The following is a 17,423-nucleotide window of genomic DNA, read 5'->3' as shown; positions in this document are numbered from 1 at the left end:
TTGTCAATTATTATTACACATGAGTTATTGGGCCACACAACTTTTTAATCGTAATCTACAATGAAATCTTTTAGAAGCGACTCAAGATATTATTTATTAAAAGTAACAAACGGCAGATGAAAGTAATAAAACCCACACAGTTGAAATTATCTTACGCAGAATCGAAACGTACAACAGGAAAAAATAAAAACAAATCAACTTGAGCAAAAAGGATAGAGCAACAGCAGGTGCTTGTGAAGGCATAAAACAGCTTTGAGATGTCTTTAATGCATGAGCGATTGTCAAATTGTTTTGCGGGCCGCACAAAATTCTTTGACGGGCTGCAGGTTTGTCACCTCTGTTCTAGAACGAGAAGTCAACCACATTCGCAGTGAAACAATCACAATACACCCCACAAATCACCACGCAAACAGAACCCATAAACGCGGCCGCTCCTACACTCCACCAGCCTGCAAAAACATATTTACCATAGGCTTCTCATGGAGGCATAAAAAACAGTTATCTAAGTGGCATGTCCCTGATGTTTCACGAAAAACAGCCACCCAACGTCTATAAACAAAAGTAGCCTATCCTACATATTAATTTCAAGCGTTTTCTGCAAACTGCATGCTAGAAGAAATGCATGCTGCACGCAAGAAATTAATCTAGTTGCAGCAATAGCCTACATCTAAAGAAAAACAAAGATAAATCTAAATAAGATAATATTATGGACTATGAGAGATATAACAATTTGCACACGAACAAACTGAATAGCCAACGCACAACTATAGTACAAAAATAGATACAAAAGCTGTTCAGACTATGCTATTGCAATTTGCAAGTAGGCCTACCTAATAAACCAAAGTGTAGTCACACTAAGACAAATGTACAGTAGCATTGAGAAAGATAACGAGCGGTAACAATATTAAAAAATTTACACAAACGAATATAAACATAAGAAACAGTCTGCTGAGTTTACAAAACCAGTTAGATTATAGCTACTCAGCTTGTTTGTCCAATAGGCCAAGTGTAGAAAATGTAACTGTAATAATCATTTGGGGTTATTCTTGTTTTTATTTAGATGTATTCGATTATTTTCGACCGCCCTAGTAGCTCAGTGTCCGCCCCGATAGCTCAATTGGTCCAGTGCCTGCCTTTCGAATAAAGAAGCTTTTTGATCAAGCGGCGCTGGTTCGACTTTCGCGGTGTCCGCTTGAGCAACGCATTTCAAGGAATGCTTTCTATTCAGCGGCACCGGGTGAATGGAGTAATTTACAGACAACACTTTAACAATCGGAAATATCACTCTGCCAAACTCGGTGACTGGGCCTGCTCCAGTGGTTCAAAGCCTCTTCAAGTGTGCGAAACTATCAGGATTAAGCTCTCAAAGAAACTTTTGCAGTCTGAGAATAAAAATTTGATCAATTTTCTTGATGAAGGCATAAAGTTTAGCCGAAAATGTTTTAAATTTAATTTACATATTAAATTATTATTTTATCTGTTGCTTGAATTGGGTTATTCAATAGACTATACCTTTAATTATTGTTAAACGTATAGTAGGTAAGCTTATAGCCCTAGTAACGAAAGAAACAAACTAGCCTATGCTGAATCAAGCAAGCACAACAAAAAGAACACAGACTATTAACTAAACAGGGCTAGTGGAAAAGTGAATACAAATCCATTGCACCGTGTAAGAAAGCATAACCCTGTACGAGCAGGGCCGGATTTAGCTGATGGGGGGCCTGGAGCACTTTTACATGGGGGGCCCCGTGCAAAAAAAAAATTTGCGCCCTCGGCGCAAAAAACTACTTCTACGTCTACAGTAGCATTAATCCTGCATTGCACAGCATTTTGTAGAAACTTTAAAAGCTAAAAGAAAAAAAACACAAAATCACATTTTTCCACGTCGGGGGCCCCCTTCAAAAGGGTGTCCGGGGCACCTGCACCCTCTGCCTCCCTAAATCCGGGCCTGTGTAAGAGGTGGCTATAACTATTGGGATAGATAATAGCCTAGGGAACATATACATGACCTGGCTTATTACTTTTCTCAAAGAGGCCACCATATAGGTTCACAACAAAATTTGTAAGCATTCTGAGGTTCATAAAAAAAAATCAGAAGTAGATTGCTTAGCCTACTTCATTAACCTCTACGCTCACGATATCAAGGGTAAGTTGATAAATATATCTTTCCAAAACTATGCGTTTGCCTTGATAGACTGTTGGATTTCTTTTGTTTTATTTGTTGACAATGTCAGTTTGCTTTGCCGTTTTCCGCTTTTTGCGTGTTTCTTCAACTTTTCCGATACAGTCGTTGGAGCTGACATTTGTATTTCTGATTGAGTGACCAATACCCGTTCTTCAATCTTTGTTTTATCAATACTTACCACTGATGGCCCTGAAAGTTCTCGCGCCTCCAACGTTTGTTTTTGACTGAAATCAGAAGTTGTGGTCATGGAAATAAGCAATTTTTCCGCCAATGACTGCACATCTGTGGTCTTTGTTTTCTTCCGGTTTGATTTTTGTTGCAGTTCATTAGATTCAGTTTCAACTAGCTTTTCTTTTCCTTTGACCTAATATGCACAGAAATACAAATGTATAAAGTAAAAACAATTTTAGCTTGTTTTGATAACAATCTAGCTCGGCCTAGGTATAGCCTAACAGTTTAGCAGGGGCGCCTCGCTAGTGTGTGCTGCGGTGCTGCAGCACAAGAAATATTTTGCACAAGGTTACAATAAAAAAGCGGTGGGATGGCGCAGCGGATAAGGCGCTCGCTTTCCAATCATGCAATCCTGGTTCGACTCCCAGCTTAAGCTGGTTGTTGAAAAACACCGCTCACCTCTACCCAGGGTGTAATAAATTGGGTGGGCGTAGCCTAGTTGCTGAAGGAAAGTCGGCCGAGAGAAAGGAACTGGCCACCCTACTCTCGTTAGTGCCGAAGGCTTAGTATAATGAGAACCTTATCTTCTCATCCCCCGATGCTTGGATTCAAGTAGGCTATGGGACTCACCTTTTGTTACTTTTTTTACCTTTTTTACAATAAAAAAATCACTCAATTGTGACGTCAAAGAGCCGCGAGTTTTCTTAAAAATTGCCAATGCAAACGAATAACTAAAGGTTGTGCTGTGTTCAGACAGCACAGGATGTTATCCCAAGTGGAACCGTTAGGGAGATTTGATGTTTTATTGCTATGAGCTAAACGCATCAAGACGTGTTCCCCTTACGACCATCAGCACTCTTGATAACGCACCATGGCCGATCTTCGTAGCAACTGTCCATACAAATCTTAAATATATCAGCTAAAGCTATGTGGGCTAATAAAGCTATAGCCTAAATATATGTTGTTTTTGTTTTGTAACATTTTCTTTTTTTATTTTCCCTTTATATCTTAAATTTTTCTGAAGGTGTTGCGACCGTGCCAAGTTTCTTTCAACTCAATAACTTACTTCGGTCTCAAGCACGTTTTAACGTTCGCGTTTTGTCGCTTCTACCCTTTTCTCGACCTTTGCTATGCTGACGTGTATTGTTTTGATATGATGGTCAGAAATAAAAACAACTGAACTGAGCTGTAAGAAAAAAGTAAAGCTGATATTCTTATTATTATTAAACAGTTAAAAAGTTTTGAAACTGCAAGTAGTTCGTATGTTTTCGTTAGGGATTGTAGATCATAGGGATTGTAGATCATAGGGATGCGAAACTTCATCCGCTTTTGGCTTATCCGCAACACTAGAAGGGTTACGTTTTTTTGTAATTTACAAAATATTTTACTTTTTATGGGTTATATAAGAAGAGTGAAGTTGGTTTTAAAGTAATTTAAGGTTTTTAGTTGAAAGCAAGCCAGCAGTAAAGCGTAAAAAAAATGTCAAATTGGCAATTGACCCTTCTAATGTTGAAGGAACAACGGAGTTGCGCGTCCCGTAATGTACCGTCCCTAGTTTTCGTCAGGTATAGGGTACTCAAGATTTTGCAGGAGCAATGATAGGCTGGCTTTACAGCTTTTAATTTACATGGAAATGCATGTTAGTCATTTTAGAAACCACTTGTTTGGTTATAAACTTTGCAGCTGTTGTTTGGGATTCATCATGACTGACCAATGACCAGACAGGCCTGTTACTTGTTACTGCAATGAATAAATATTACCTTATTTCATAATATTCTAACATTGTTTTACCATGTGAGTTACATCACCCTGTCATGCTCAGATTCTGTAACAGCACAATAGCTAGCTTATATTCTAAATTATTTGTTGTGTCGTAAATATCATTTAATAACGGCTTGGCTTGATAATTTTGTTATTCGCATTTGTTTGTTAATGGTCGCCTTTAAAATATTAGCCTACACATTTGCGAAACTTTTAAATAAGCCAAGTTTTATCTAATTTTATCACAATTTAGAGCTGAAAATACGCTCAGAATGCATTAAATGAAATGTAATTTTTCAATTTTTTTGGGGGGTGGGCCCCCCAGAACTCCAGCTGTTGTATTCGCCTGTCCTTTGCACACCCGCCAGTACTACAACTCACCAGCCGCCACTGTTATATAACTTGTTCGGTGATTGCAAGTGGCTACAAACAAAAGTTTTTACACTTAGCCCGGCACGAGATGCAAAATTATAATTTACGAAATAGCCTACCCTAGGTAGCCTACCTGTTGCTTGGGTTACGCACCTTGTTTAAGTTGTAATTGAGCTTTAACCAAAATAAGTTGCATTCAACGGCATCTTTGTTTATCAAACCAATTACCTTTTCATTCCTCGGGATCAGTATTTCTCTGGCTATTTCTTCCATAACTTCGGTTTCTGTTGGAGCAACTGCAGTTGCAGACTCAGACTTTAAGAAATAAGCTTTCTTTGATGCGAGTTTTGCGTCAGAAAACTCTTCGGTGGATGAAGTGCGCAGACCCTGCAAGCATAGTTAAAAGATGAATTGGCTTTTATATGAAGGAAGTGAAACCAAATTAAGAACGTTGAGCTTTTCCTCCGTCTCTTTCAGTAAGATATATGAATTGCATAGCCCCTCAAAGTGACCTGAATAGTGAATAATGAGTATAGGGTTTTCTCTAGGTTGGAATAGCAGAAAATTTGTTCTTGAATTCGATGTCACCGGCTCTTATTTCTTGTCGTGTGTTGAAAACTCTTGATTCTCTCTTCTGATTGGTAGTGCTTAATTAATCTTGCGTGCTCTGTACACACTACACAGTCGATGTGTTGGCTTCTTCGCGAATCACACCAGAAGAACACTTAGAAGGGGTCTACCCATATCGATGTTTGAATTTCAAAAATCAAATGATTAAGCTTCAAAAATCAAATTATTGAGCTTCTTATGAATTGTATCCCTACCCTATTGCATTCTATGTAAAGCATATTTCTGTGAAGTATTGGGCAATAAAACTCGGTAATTTTAAACATGCAACCAATTTAGAATAATTTCAGTCTACTTAATTTGCTTTGTTGATTATTTATAAAGCAAAAATATTTTTCATTTTCTGAAGTCGATTATGCAAAAACTGCTGCTATTGTGCATCCAACAGTTGGTTGTAGCCTCCGTTAGTGTAGTGGTTATGTGTCCGACTCAAGATCAAGCCTAGCTGGTTCGGCTCTCAGAGTGTGCGCTTGAGCAACGCGTTGACTACTCTCCATTCAGTGGCACCTAGTTGATGAAATAATTCCCCGCAACAATACTTCAAACAAATATGAAAATTTCAGTCAATCTCGGTAACCAGCCCTGCTTCAGTGGTTCAAAGCCTCTACAAGTATGCGAAATTGCCATGAATAACCTATCAGAGGCTTTGTCAGTTCGAGGATAAAGATTCGAAACCAATCAATTACCTATCAGGCCTATAGCAGTCGATGTAACTTTGCTTCCAATATAGTCGCCTAAGCCTATAGCCTACCGTAGTCGGGTACGTAAGACAAGCTACTTTTTACTTTGTTCAGTCCAATTTCTCCGTTTAAATTAGGGAATGGCGTTTCCTCTTTCTTGGGAGAAACTGCAGTTGGACGGAATTTATCAGGAATGGGTTTCGAAAGGGGATTTTCTGCTGCTATTACTTCGCGCAGTTTTTTCATCCTGAAGAAGCCTTCTGGGAAGTTTTTAATACTGTTACCTGCGTGAAATGCATTTGTAAAAAAATTCATTTTCAAAAACACATAGGGCTATAGCCTATTGACTGGCGTAATTACGAAATATGATGTATTCCCTTTTTTTAATATTGTTCATAAATCCCAGCTTTTATTGCGCACTTTGTGTAGCGATAAAATTGCAATAGCTCAGTTGATTTATTTTACTTAGAAAATTTAAACTTGGAAAATTGGCCTAAGAATAAGAGCCTTATCTAAAACTAACAAATATTAAAAACTGAAGTCGATGACTTCTGGATTTAAAATAAACATTATCAGCTTAGTCTTTTATTGTAGCTTGAAGTCTAGTCTTGGTTATGTTGTTATCATTGAGATTACGTTTTTTATAAAAACAGTATAGTAGGCGACACCCTTGTAATAATATTTGTTATATCAGTGTCGTTGTGTCGATAAATCAGCTTGTTGAAGTTGTCTAGCTTTTGGAAAGATCGACCACTTTTGGTTTGTGTGAAACCGGCTACGGCACATTACTTCCCTTGACAAGATTACCAATTCTGCACAATCTCTGGGATATGCTTGGTGGCATATTTATCGCATTGTAGTGAGAAAGTGGTAACAACGTCTGCATACGTTAAATCAATGTAAAAAAAAGACTGATTTGCTGTCTGGGATGCCAGTTGAAAGATCTTGATCAAAAAGACAGTTATCATTTAAAAACAACTCTGTGCAAGTTAAATGTATCGGTGGACTAAACTTTTCTTTCTCTTGTAAAAAGAGCCGCAGGTAGGCTATAGCACGTTAAAAATATAGATTTAACTGTTGGCTAGGTGTATAATTTACAGAAGCTAATCCAGAAAGAAGAGCACTTCGTCACTAGTCACATGCCAGGGCAATATTCGCAAAAAAAAGGGGTTGGAATTATCATATTTTCACCCACTGATTTTGGCACTTGTGTAAACCAAAAGCTTTTGTTTCCTGACCAATAGGCCACACACATTGGAACTCCTTTGCCCCCAACAAACGTATAAAATCCACTTCGTTTCAACTTAAGCTACAAACATACATCAACCAATGAATCATTAAAATCCTTTTGTGATTGTAAAAAAATATTTAAAACTTTAGGTTACTTTAGATTCTTAAATTGAAATCCAGTTTTGATTTGACAAATTGGTCAAATGCAAAACGTAGGCTACATTTTGAACAAAATAGCCTACCATTATAATGTAGCACCTAAAAATGCACAAACGCGATCGAACCAAGGTAAAACTTATCAATTTTCGAACCTCAACGCTTACATTGTTTAAACCGGGTATAAGAGTCAAACGTACCTGTGGGCGTTGGGTGGCTATCAAACTACGGCCGGTATCAGCCACCCCACACGACGGGCCTCGGGGGTCCACCGTTTTGCGGAAAGCTAAGCCTGTCTTCCTTGTCCGCTCCGCCATTCTAAATTTTGCGGACGAGTTGCATAGAATTTTCGATCTACACTTTCTTTCCACGGGTACCTAGACTTTCCAGCCTGGCCTCCGCGACCAAAGCTGGTGGACCTCCCTCCCGGGTGCATCGCCACCTCAAAGTTACGCCGCTTCCCGCCGCCGCAGGGTGGGGCAGGCCGTTCTTGAAAATCTCTGACCTGGCTATGTTAATTGTGTTTTTCTCGCTGTGTCAATTATTTTGTGTTCGTGCATTGTCGATTCAAATAAAATAGTTCATCACCTGCTACTGGTAGCCTAGTTTACAGCGCAGTAACCTTTTTTAGTGAGAGACACTTGATTGTGTTTGTTTTGTAAGTAGACAACAAATCTACCACAAAACAAAATACAAAATGTTAAGATTTTATGGATAAATATATCAGTAGTTTGGCCTCGCTGAAAATGAAATAAAACAGTGTAGATTTCGCAGAAAAAGCTAGGTTCAAGTTAAACTTTCTGCAGCAAACCTAGCTTCAACTCTCGACATACTGTATATAGTTGCGGAGTAGCCTGTTAAGTGTTAACCAACCTGTGATGTCGAGTATAGTCAGATTCTTCAACCGTTTCATGCTTTGAGGGATCTCTTGTATTCGATTATGAGATAAATGGAGTTCTCGAACGGACCTCATTTTGTCGACGTTCTTGGGTAACTTTTCAACCTAATAAAATAAGATTTCTCAAATATTGCGCTTTCTTTCATGTTCAATAGATATTGAAATCTGTTTCAAAGCTAGACCTTTATGAGCGTTTTTTTACATATCGCTTACGAGTCTACAACGTATTTTGAGCACTTAATTTAGAGCAGGGGTGACGAACCTTTTTGCTGTGGCGGGCTACTGTGTCAATTACACATGAGTTATCGGGCCACACAACTTTTTAATCGTAACCTACTATAACATCTTTTAGAAGCGACTCATGATATTATTCATGAAAAGTAACAAACGGCAGATGAAAGTAATAAAACCCACACAGTTGAAATTATCTTACGCAGAATCGAAACATACAACAGTAAAAAATAAAAACAAATCAACTTGAGGAAAAAGGATAGAGCATTAGTAGTTTAGTACTTGCACTGATAATGAAGACAGTCTAATTTTCGAAGCGTTTGCTTTCATATGAGTATGATTTATTCTTTTTTTGGTTCTATCCTTTTTGCTCAAGTTGGCTAAATGTTTCGACCATTACGTTCCGAAACAACAAATCAGTTAATGAAATTTCCTTTTCAAACAACAAACAAAAGCCCATGCGAATCATACAGCAGAAGCTATCTAATGCAGCATTGAAGCATCAAATATTAAAAAATAACATTGAAGCATTGAATTTTTTTGCTTAGTGGGATTTTTGGAAAGTGTTTTGCTTGACTAAGCATTCGATATGGCATCCAGGCCGGATAGCGACTGTCAAAACAGCGACTGTCATAATGGCGACTTCATAATAGCGACGTAATGAAGTGAGCGACTGTCAAAACAGCGACTGTCATAATGGCGACTGCATTAAAACAGCGACTGTTATGATAGCGACTTAACACTTTAAACCGAACCAAACCGAACCCAGCTACTACAAGGCAGAGACCTGACTCAGCGAATGAAAAGATACGTGACAATGAACACACGAATCACTGTTGCACAGCAAAATCGAGGCCAGTATGATCTGCGGCAGTTCCTTCGAGCCCTTGCTCACAATTTAGAAATAAACGTGGCTTGATTTTTATTGCAAGACTTTTGGTTGTTTTAAAGTCCCTTTTGGTTTCAATCTTTTTCTAGACCCTGAATTTTATTGCAAGGCTTGACGACTTTCTGTTGTTTGGCTTGACTAGCCTATTTCTTTTTAAATCATGTGACTTCTATGGATAGTCCAAATAAAATGTTGTTTTAAAGTCCCTTTTGGTTTCAATCTTTCACTACGCAGTGTTTGCCTATTTGTGCGTGCATACGTGTGTAGAGAGGTGTGGGGGATGGAAGGTATGTGTGGAGGGGGTGAAAGAGTGCGTGTGCGCGTAAGCCTTGGATTTAATAAAAGAAGTGAGGTCGCTGTTGTGGCAGTCGCTGTTTTTGATGAATCGCTGTCGTGTAGTCGCTCTATTGACAGTCGCTGTTTTAAATGAATCGCTGTCGTGTAGTCGCTCTATTGACAGTCGCTGTTTTAAATGAATCGCTGTCGTGTAGTCGCTCTATTGACAGTCGCTGTTCTGACAGTCGCTATTTGGAACCCGAGCCTTCGATATTAGGTCGAACAGGCGATGTGGCAACTCTCAACTGCATAGGCTACTAAGATTTTCATCTGTCAGGCTCGACCTATAACGACTTTTTGTAAGGTGCATTTTAGAAAAGAACTGCTCGCATAGGTACGTGCTGCCGAAAACAGATGACCATTTGAGATTGTCAAATTATTTGCGGGCCGCACAAAATTCTTTGACGGGCCGCAGGTTCGTCACCTCTGATTTAGAGCAGGGCATAGGCCTATTAGTGATGCACGCAGCTTTGGCTACCAATCTACTACATAATTATATTTTTGTTAGCTCTTAAACACGAAAACAAATAAAAACAACCTAACAAACTGAGATCTCGCAATATTTACAGATAGGATAATAAAATCAATTGACATTGGTGTAGCCCACCTTGTTGTTAGAAAAGTTCAGATACGTTGCCCATTTCAACTTATGAATGTCTTGGGGGATTTCAGATAATCTGTTGTTTGCTGCATTGAATGATTTCACCTAAAAAAATTAAGAACATGAACTTGTGAGCTTATCAAATTTATGAAATGCTTTTAACATTAGCCTACTACAGAAAAGGCCAAACATGCAATAACCTTTAGTTTTGGGTCAAAGCAACTACTAAAGCCGAAAAATTTGGCTTGTTTTTCTTCTAGGCCTAAATAGGTGTGTTGAGTGTTTGTAAAATTAAATATTTAATGTGTGCAATTATGTGATTTTTATATAATATCATATTTTGTATTTTCTGTATGTAATTGATAGCCAATAAGCTACTGAGTAATGATGTGGGCCTACAAAATTTACATAGAGTTTTTTAAGTTTGTGTCGCAACGAAGCAAAATCCCAACAAAACTGTAAGTAAATATCTATTAAAAAACATAAAAAGCGTTCACCATCGACAGGCAATTCATATCAGTGAATACTTCTTCCAAGTCGTTATCCGAAATATCTACTTCTTGCAATAGTGTCTTTACAGGAAGTGCATTTGGAGCTTGTAGTTTTCGTATGCGATTGTTGTTTAATAGAAGCACCTGGCCAATGCATGGTAAGATCAAAGATTAACTGTGTATCTGCTCCTGGTGGCAATAAAGTTACTGTGGGTCTACAAAAGTTAAAAAAGGAACCAGTAAATAGCAATACATGCTACCTGCAAATTGACCATCGTGAAAAGTTCACCGCCTATTTCAATAAACTCGTTGTGAGAAATGTCGAGCTTTAAAAGTTCGTTGAGTCCATGAAAGTCTTGAGGTAACTCTTTTAATCTGGAAATGGTCCATGTGTTTGATATGTGATATCTACGATTAAAAGTGTAGACGAATACTGATTTATAAACGAATGCATAAACTTAGCTGCAATCAGTTTTGCAATTTTACATAAAACGATGCTGTTTTCAAAAAAGAAATGATTCAAAATTTATCGTGTTTTTAAAAATATTGCAGTGACTGTGATTTCGATGTCAATAAGTCAAACATTGCGATGAAAAAAAATCCCAGTTGTGTCTTACAAAAGACATTTGTTCTTTTCAACCATATTTATTAAGCTATCACACTGAGGCATGATTTCATCCATTTTCAATTTTAAATGAAGGTAAAAATTTATAGCATTTTATTTATTTCATTTTAAAGTGGCCCATGAGTAGCCTAATCGCATTTTAATTTACTTTATGTAACTATTTACAGTAGGCTACTAATTTTTAGTGTGTGATTTTCGCAAAAATAAAAAACGGAGTCTTGCAAAAAGTGAGGATGGTGAAAATGATTTTATTAGGCCTAATTGCTGCTCACCATCTCCTGGCGCTATTGCACTATATGATAATGAATAGGAAACTTTCTTCAAACTAAGCTAACTCACTTGTTATGCGATGCCATTAATATTGAAAGATGGCACCACTTTTGGACATTGTGTGGCAGTTGTTCCATGATGTTTTTTGAAACATTGAGCTCTACTAAAGAATACAAGTTTTCCGAGGACTGAGGAAGTCGTTTTAACTTATTGTTTTCCAAGTTGAGTTCTTTCAATAGACGAAGTTTTCCAAGACTGTCTGGAAGTAACTCAATGGCGGAAGAAGAAAGATCTAATATTGTCAAAACCCTGAGCTCTTTAAAAACGTTGTTAGGTATTCTTCCTGTAAAATATATGGCACGAATTGGTATCAACTTCAACATTGTGATGTAGAATATCTAAATTTAGCAGAAAAATCACTCAGATAACATTGTCGGCTAGACTAACCAACGTAGACCAACGTTTAGTTAAAAAGAAAAACAACATCATTGGCCCGCTAGGTGAAACCTTTTTACATGCTAGACTAAAGTATATAACTTAATCTGTGTAGGCTACACAATGACTTGACCTAAAACCTATTTCATGAAATTATAATTCATGAATTTTGAACATACTTACTTTTCAAAAGGTTTCCATTCGCCTTCAAGTACTTTATTCCTCTCGGCAATGGACCATGAGCTGCCAGGGTGCCCAATTTGTTATTTGAAAGGTCGACTTCTTTAAGTGACCGAAGAAACCCAAATGGTTGTGGGAGAGATGTCAGCATGTTATTTCCCACTTTGAGTGACGTCAGAGTTCCCATTTTTCTCAAGGAATTTGTCAGTGACGTGATGTGATTATTGCTGACGTCAACCTTTGTCACACATCTGCGCGACAATTTTTAAGTAGGTATTAAAACATGACATTCTACAAAACATTAGTTAGTGTTCCGGCTGCTCGATTGCCATTTTTGGGATTTTAATTGCGTTACCGTTGTTTTTACGTTGGACTTCAGTATTCAGTATTTTTTTGTGCTGAACTTCAGTATTCGTTAAGAAATTTAGACGATGCCATGACGGCCTTTTGCGTGGACTTGTCAGGGTGTGATTTTTACGTGTAACTGTAGCCTACCAATCGACTGAAGTCCTTAGTATCCTACTGAATATCAGGTTATCTCCTTCGTCAATTCCTCAATAAAGAATTGCAAGATATGTTTGGCAGTCGAGCAAGCCATGGGATAGTGAATAGGCATCAAGACCCTACTCTTTTTATCCTAAAATAAAAACCTCTTGAGCGCTTGAGTAGCCTACTGCAAGAAAAAAAAAACTTTCTACAACAAACGTCGCAATTCTGTAATTAACAGGAAAGAAACTTCATCGTACTCTAAACGACATTTTCTGTGATGTGGAATTAGGGGAATTTTGTTTTGATAAACTGCTCATCTTTCAAAACAGAAAATCAATAATGTAAATGCTGCCATGCTTCTAATTTCACAGGTAAAACTTTAGCCTACTTGTGCAGTGCTCTAAAGTCTATTTGTAAACGTCTTGGCTTACTTACTTTAAATTACCGACGGATTCCGGTAAATTTTCAAGCTCGTTATTCGACGCTTGAATCTGTTCTAAGGCTTTAAATTCACCCAGTGATTCCGGAAGCTGTTGCAAACGATTATTGGACAAGTCAAGATTAGTCAGCATGGGCAAGTTGTCCATGTTGCTTGCATCAGTCAAGCAGTTGCGAGAAAGATCTATCGTCACAAGTTTTGGCAGATCAATCAAGTTTCCAGCTCTTTGAATTTGGTTCTCTGACAAGTCAAGACTCTGCAACAATAAAATTAGGCTCAATATCATGCTTCAGTGGTTAGGTTTGTTTCACAGGTCCACTGTATAATTAATATGTGCCTAACCGTTAAATTTAATATATTAGCTCAGTCTACGTGATTTTATATTGACAATGAATGTAGCGTAAAAATCTACAATATGGACTAAAACTGTGGCTTATCTTGATACAGAATTCAGTTATAAATTTCTATTACCCGCGGTATCTGAAACTGAAAAAATATATCTTGGTCCTCTCCAATTGATCATTCCAATGAACCTGAATGTTACAACCATGCCAACAGCACCCAGCTAACAGCATTATAACTACATTATAATGTACTCGAAGGTGGCTGACCCTTTCCACACGTTGTAGGCTTAAGCTACAATTTTAAAAGTATTTGGGTCGGTTTACTTAGTTTTAAAAGAGAATATACAGAATGAATTTAAATTCAAGATATTATTGAACAGGATTAACATTGACAAAAAGCGAATGAAAAGACCCAAGCCACGATGCCAGGTCAACTGATTTTTCTGGACTTCCGCTATGTTTAACACGTGCTGTGTTTGCTGTAATAATTAGTAATAAAAACGAACTGAACTGAACAAATCTTTTACGTTGGTAAAGTAGTATATGAGACAACCACCAACTCGTAGGCTAGCATAGCATAAATGTTTCGTTATTTTTAACATATTGTAAAGATGTTTTTTAAGATTTCTATCTTATATCTGTGATAAACGTGATACATTCTATGCAGTGATACTAATAAGTATAACAACAAAAGTAGTCATTTTAATAGTAAATACATATTTAATAACAAACATACCACGTAGTTTCAATAAAGTAACTACCAAGATAAAAATAGAACGGAAGGGAAGTGTTGTAAAGGACTAAAAAAGCAACAACAAAACTATATCAGCATAAAAGACATTATTTTAGGGGACAACTCGATTGTTTTATAACTCTGCCTCCCGTTACCAAGTCTTTGATTGAATACAGAGTTGCTTACCTGAAGAGCTTTCAAGTTTTGCAACTCTTTAGGCAAAGTTTCAATTAAATTGCCTGAGCAATCAAGCGTTATAAGGTGTTTCAATTGGGACAAGCATTCTGGCAATGTTGTCAATCTGTTTTTGCGCAAATCGAGCAAGCGCAAGTTTTTAAGTGATCCGAGGCTATCAGGAATTTCCTCCAACTTATTTTGACACAGGTCCAAGCAGAGGACTTGTTGGAGTTTGCCAATATTAGTAGGAAGTTCAGATAGCTGGTTGCTGGAAAGGTTGAGTGATTGTAACCTGCACATAAAAACAATTAAAATTAAAAAGGGAAATGTACTTGGCCTACAATACTTGATCACGCTACTTTTTATTTTACTTTTAAAAATTGCCATGGAACCGGAATTAGACTTATATTCCATTTACTTTTAATTTCATTAGGCTACAGGAATTTGAGGGCTAAAATGTTTAATTTGTCTGTACATTTCATTAGCTGACTACTGCTTACTTATTACCTCTGAAGTCTAAATCAACACCACGTCTTAAAGTTTTATGATTTTACCACCTTTCTCTTTTGTTGGTTTTGTTCCAGTAGCCTACTCTAGTTTGAACTTCATCATTATTTTTGTATTCTAACAAAGAGAAATATATTGTATCCGATTAGCTGACTCAGTCTAAAATTTGCATAAACTGACTTACGTTTCGATTTGAGGTATTTTTCTTGCAATGAAACTTATTTTATTGAATGAGGCTTCAATAGACGTTATCCTCAATGGTTTCTTCGTATCAGGATCTGGAAGACTTTTGATTTGATTGCCAGTTATATTCAAAACCTTTTGAATTTGATACACTGATTTTGGGACAGCCCTAAAATATAGTACAAGCAATTTTTGATTACTGTTTGTTTTAATCAGCGCAAGATAGTCTTTTTTCGAAAATAGCCTACTGTAAGAGCTCACTGCTGCCTACTGCATAGTCTATATAAGAGTCTATAACAAAAGTAAGCCTACCTTAGGCTTTTCATTTGAAAGGAGGCTAAACATTTTTTAGACTTATCTTATTTGCAAAACTTTCAACTTATTGGATGATTATACGCATATCATACAAGCCTATTTCAAAAATTAGTATGATTTATATTATCTTATCATCGTACTTTAAAAGATTGTGGCCGACGTCCAACATCAAAAGACTAGATATAGCCCCAATATTGGATGGCAGAGCACCAAGTTTGTTGTGAGCAGCCTGAATTCTAGTCAAAGAAGAACAGTTGCGAATATTCCTTGGAAACAATATCACCTGATTACTCGTCAGGTTAAGATCAGATAAAAACTTAAGGTTGCACAAAGTGGAAGGAAGCAGGCGAAGTCTGTAAAGCAAATGCGGTAGAATACCCTGCAACATTCAATAACGTAAAGAAAAAAACTTTGAAGACTGATTGCATAATGCATATGGCGCTGAATGAACTTAAGCAAAAGGCTAAGCAAAAGTGAAACTGGATTTCAATACTTCTCCAATACTACACTTTCGAATTTTTGTAGCTTACAGCAATGTCAAGAAAACAATAGGAAGAAATTACAATAGCCGTACAAACTGGAATGTTGTGGGATAGGAAAGCACGAGAATTACATCATAATATAATTCTTATGTCATTCTATAAACATCACATTATATACTAGTGCGTCAGTTCTATTGTCAATGATGTATCATGGAATGTAATTTATGTTCTTAAAATATAAAAGAAAAACCAATTTTCTGTTTGTTTTATTCAGTTTTGACTCACCTGTTTTTGGAACAATCCAAAGACTTTAACTTGGCAAAATCACCAATTTCAGAATCTAATGATTTCAACTCATTGTTAGATACATTTAACCCCACAAGGTCTTTCTGACACTTCTCATAGAGAAATTCATCTTCAAACAATTCAACTGGTAAGCTTTCCAGCCCCAAGGAAGCAAATGAAAGAACAAAGCTTGTTTCATCCACCGCGATTTTTAAGCCTCCAACGCGGTGAATAACTTTGTTCAAAATACGATTTGCTTCTTTATCTCTGGCTTTGGTAGACTTCAATGTTCTACGACGCTGGACTGTGGCATAGTCAAGGTTAGATTTTACCGTTGCCTTTCTTAACGGCATAATAACTTAATAGCGTCATAAAATCAACAGATTTATACTTAACCATTAAGGGATATAAATAGTGAAAAAGATTAAAAACGCTGCATAAGCCTACTAACTGCTACTAAAGTTGTTTTTAGACAACAATATTTCAAAACATTTTGTTATTAACAATCAGTGTAAGCTACAGTACATACTTTTGTTGGCTGGTTAAAGGTATTAACAATTTTTGAATACTTGTAGCTCATGGTTTCTACACTTTATGGTGCGATATACTGTACAGTATGAAATGAATTTTGTCTGCTGCGTGGCCTAGTAGTGAAAACGTCCGCGCGACGTTCGAAAAGATGTTGGTTCGATATCGCTCCAGAGCAAGTGGTAATGGGAGCAACTGACAACTTGTCTATTTGCTGCTTCATGTTGTCTGTTATGTTGCATCTGTAATTGCGATGTAACAATACTGTGTGTTGTTAGTTCAATGAGCGCGAAATAAAACTAAAAGCCTATTATTATTATTATCAGTCTAAACCAGGGGTTCTTAACCCGGGGTAAATTAACCCCCTGGGGTAAATTTCACCTACCGAGGGGGTAAATTTACTGAATTATAAATTAAAGCAAACTTCATTTTTTCAGTTATCAGAACAGAACACTCTGTTCTCTGTTCAGAACACTCTGTTCTCCTTTATCACACCGAAGTTCGGTGGCTCTCTTGGGGTCTTGTTTTGTCTCGAGTTTTCAAACTACATGGTGAAATCGACATTTTTTATCGAAAACACAAATACCCGTTGAGTAAGCACTTTGGCGACAAATTTATTGGTGCATTGACTTACCTGACAGACATTTTTTCAAATGTGAACCAGCTCAATATGCAAATGCAAGGAAAAAGTGTTACCATTATAGATGTAGGCTACATTGTACATGATAAAATTTAGGACTTTCAGACAAAAATAGATCTGTGGAGTAGAAGAGTTAAAAAAGGAATTTATGCAAATTTTCCAA

The 17,423-nt window shown here is 37.1% G+C and overlaps 1 protein-coding gene across 1 annotated transcript; it reads right to left on the bottom strand.

Annotated features, from left to right (window-relative positions):
- Positions 1 to 68: 68 nt before the first annotated feature.
- On the bottom strand, positions 69 to 16,445 carry LOC145775715 (uncharacterized). Its single transcript, XM_082587068.1, has 14 exons — positions 16,093 to 16,445; positions 15,466 to 15,678; positions 15,012 to 15,179; positions 14,330 to 14,612; positions 13,063 to 13,322; positions 12,142 to 12,389; positions 11,593 to 11,866; positions 10,889 to 11,003; positions 10,635 to 10,772; positions 10,144 to 10,242; positions 8,056 to 8,185; positions 5,902 to 6,080; positions 4,718 to 4,876; positions 69 to 2,549 (listed from the first exon to the last, which is right to left on the bottom strand). Exons 1-14 carry the CDS (start codon positions 16,443 to 16,445, stop codon positions 2,175 to 2,177), a joined length of 2,994 nt encoding a protein of 997 aa, XP_082443194.1. The 3' UTR covers positions 69 to 2,174.
- Positions 16,446 to 17,423: the final 978 nt, after the last annotated feature.

The sequence above is a fragment of the Aplidium turbinatum genome, chromosome 8 (genome assembly GCF_918807975.1).
Source record: "Aplidium turbinatum chromosome 8, kaAplTurb1.1, whole genome shotgun sequence".
Classification (NCBI taxonomy): domain Eukaryota; kingdom Metazoa; phylum Chordata; class Ascidiacea; order Aplousobranchia; family Polyclinidae; genus Aplidium; species Aplidium turbinatum.
Note: the sequence above shows the minus strand (reverse complement) of the source record. Positions and strands in the feature narration are given on the sequence as shown.

Bases quoted from the DNA above. Each gene is read 5' to 3' on its own strand.
- LOC145775715 (XM_082587068.1), bottom strand. From the start codon at position 16,445: ATGCCGTTAAGAAAGGCAACGGTAAAATCTAACCTTGACTATGCCACA. The intron at 15,679-16,092 runs GTGAGTCAAAAC...TTTGCTTTACAG, and splicing joins TTGGATTGTTCCAAAAACAG to ACTTCGCCTGCTTCCTTCCA. The intron at 2,550-4,717 runs GTAATTGGTTTG...TGTGCATATTAG, and splicing joins TGATCCCGAGGAATGAAAAG to GTCAAAGGAAAAGAAAAGCT.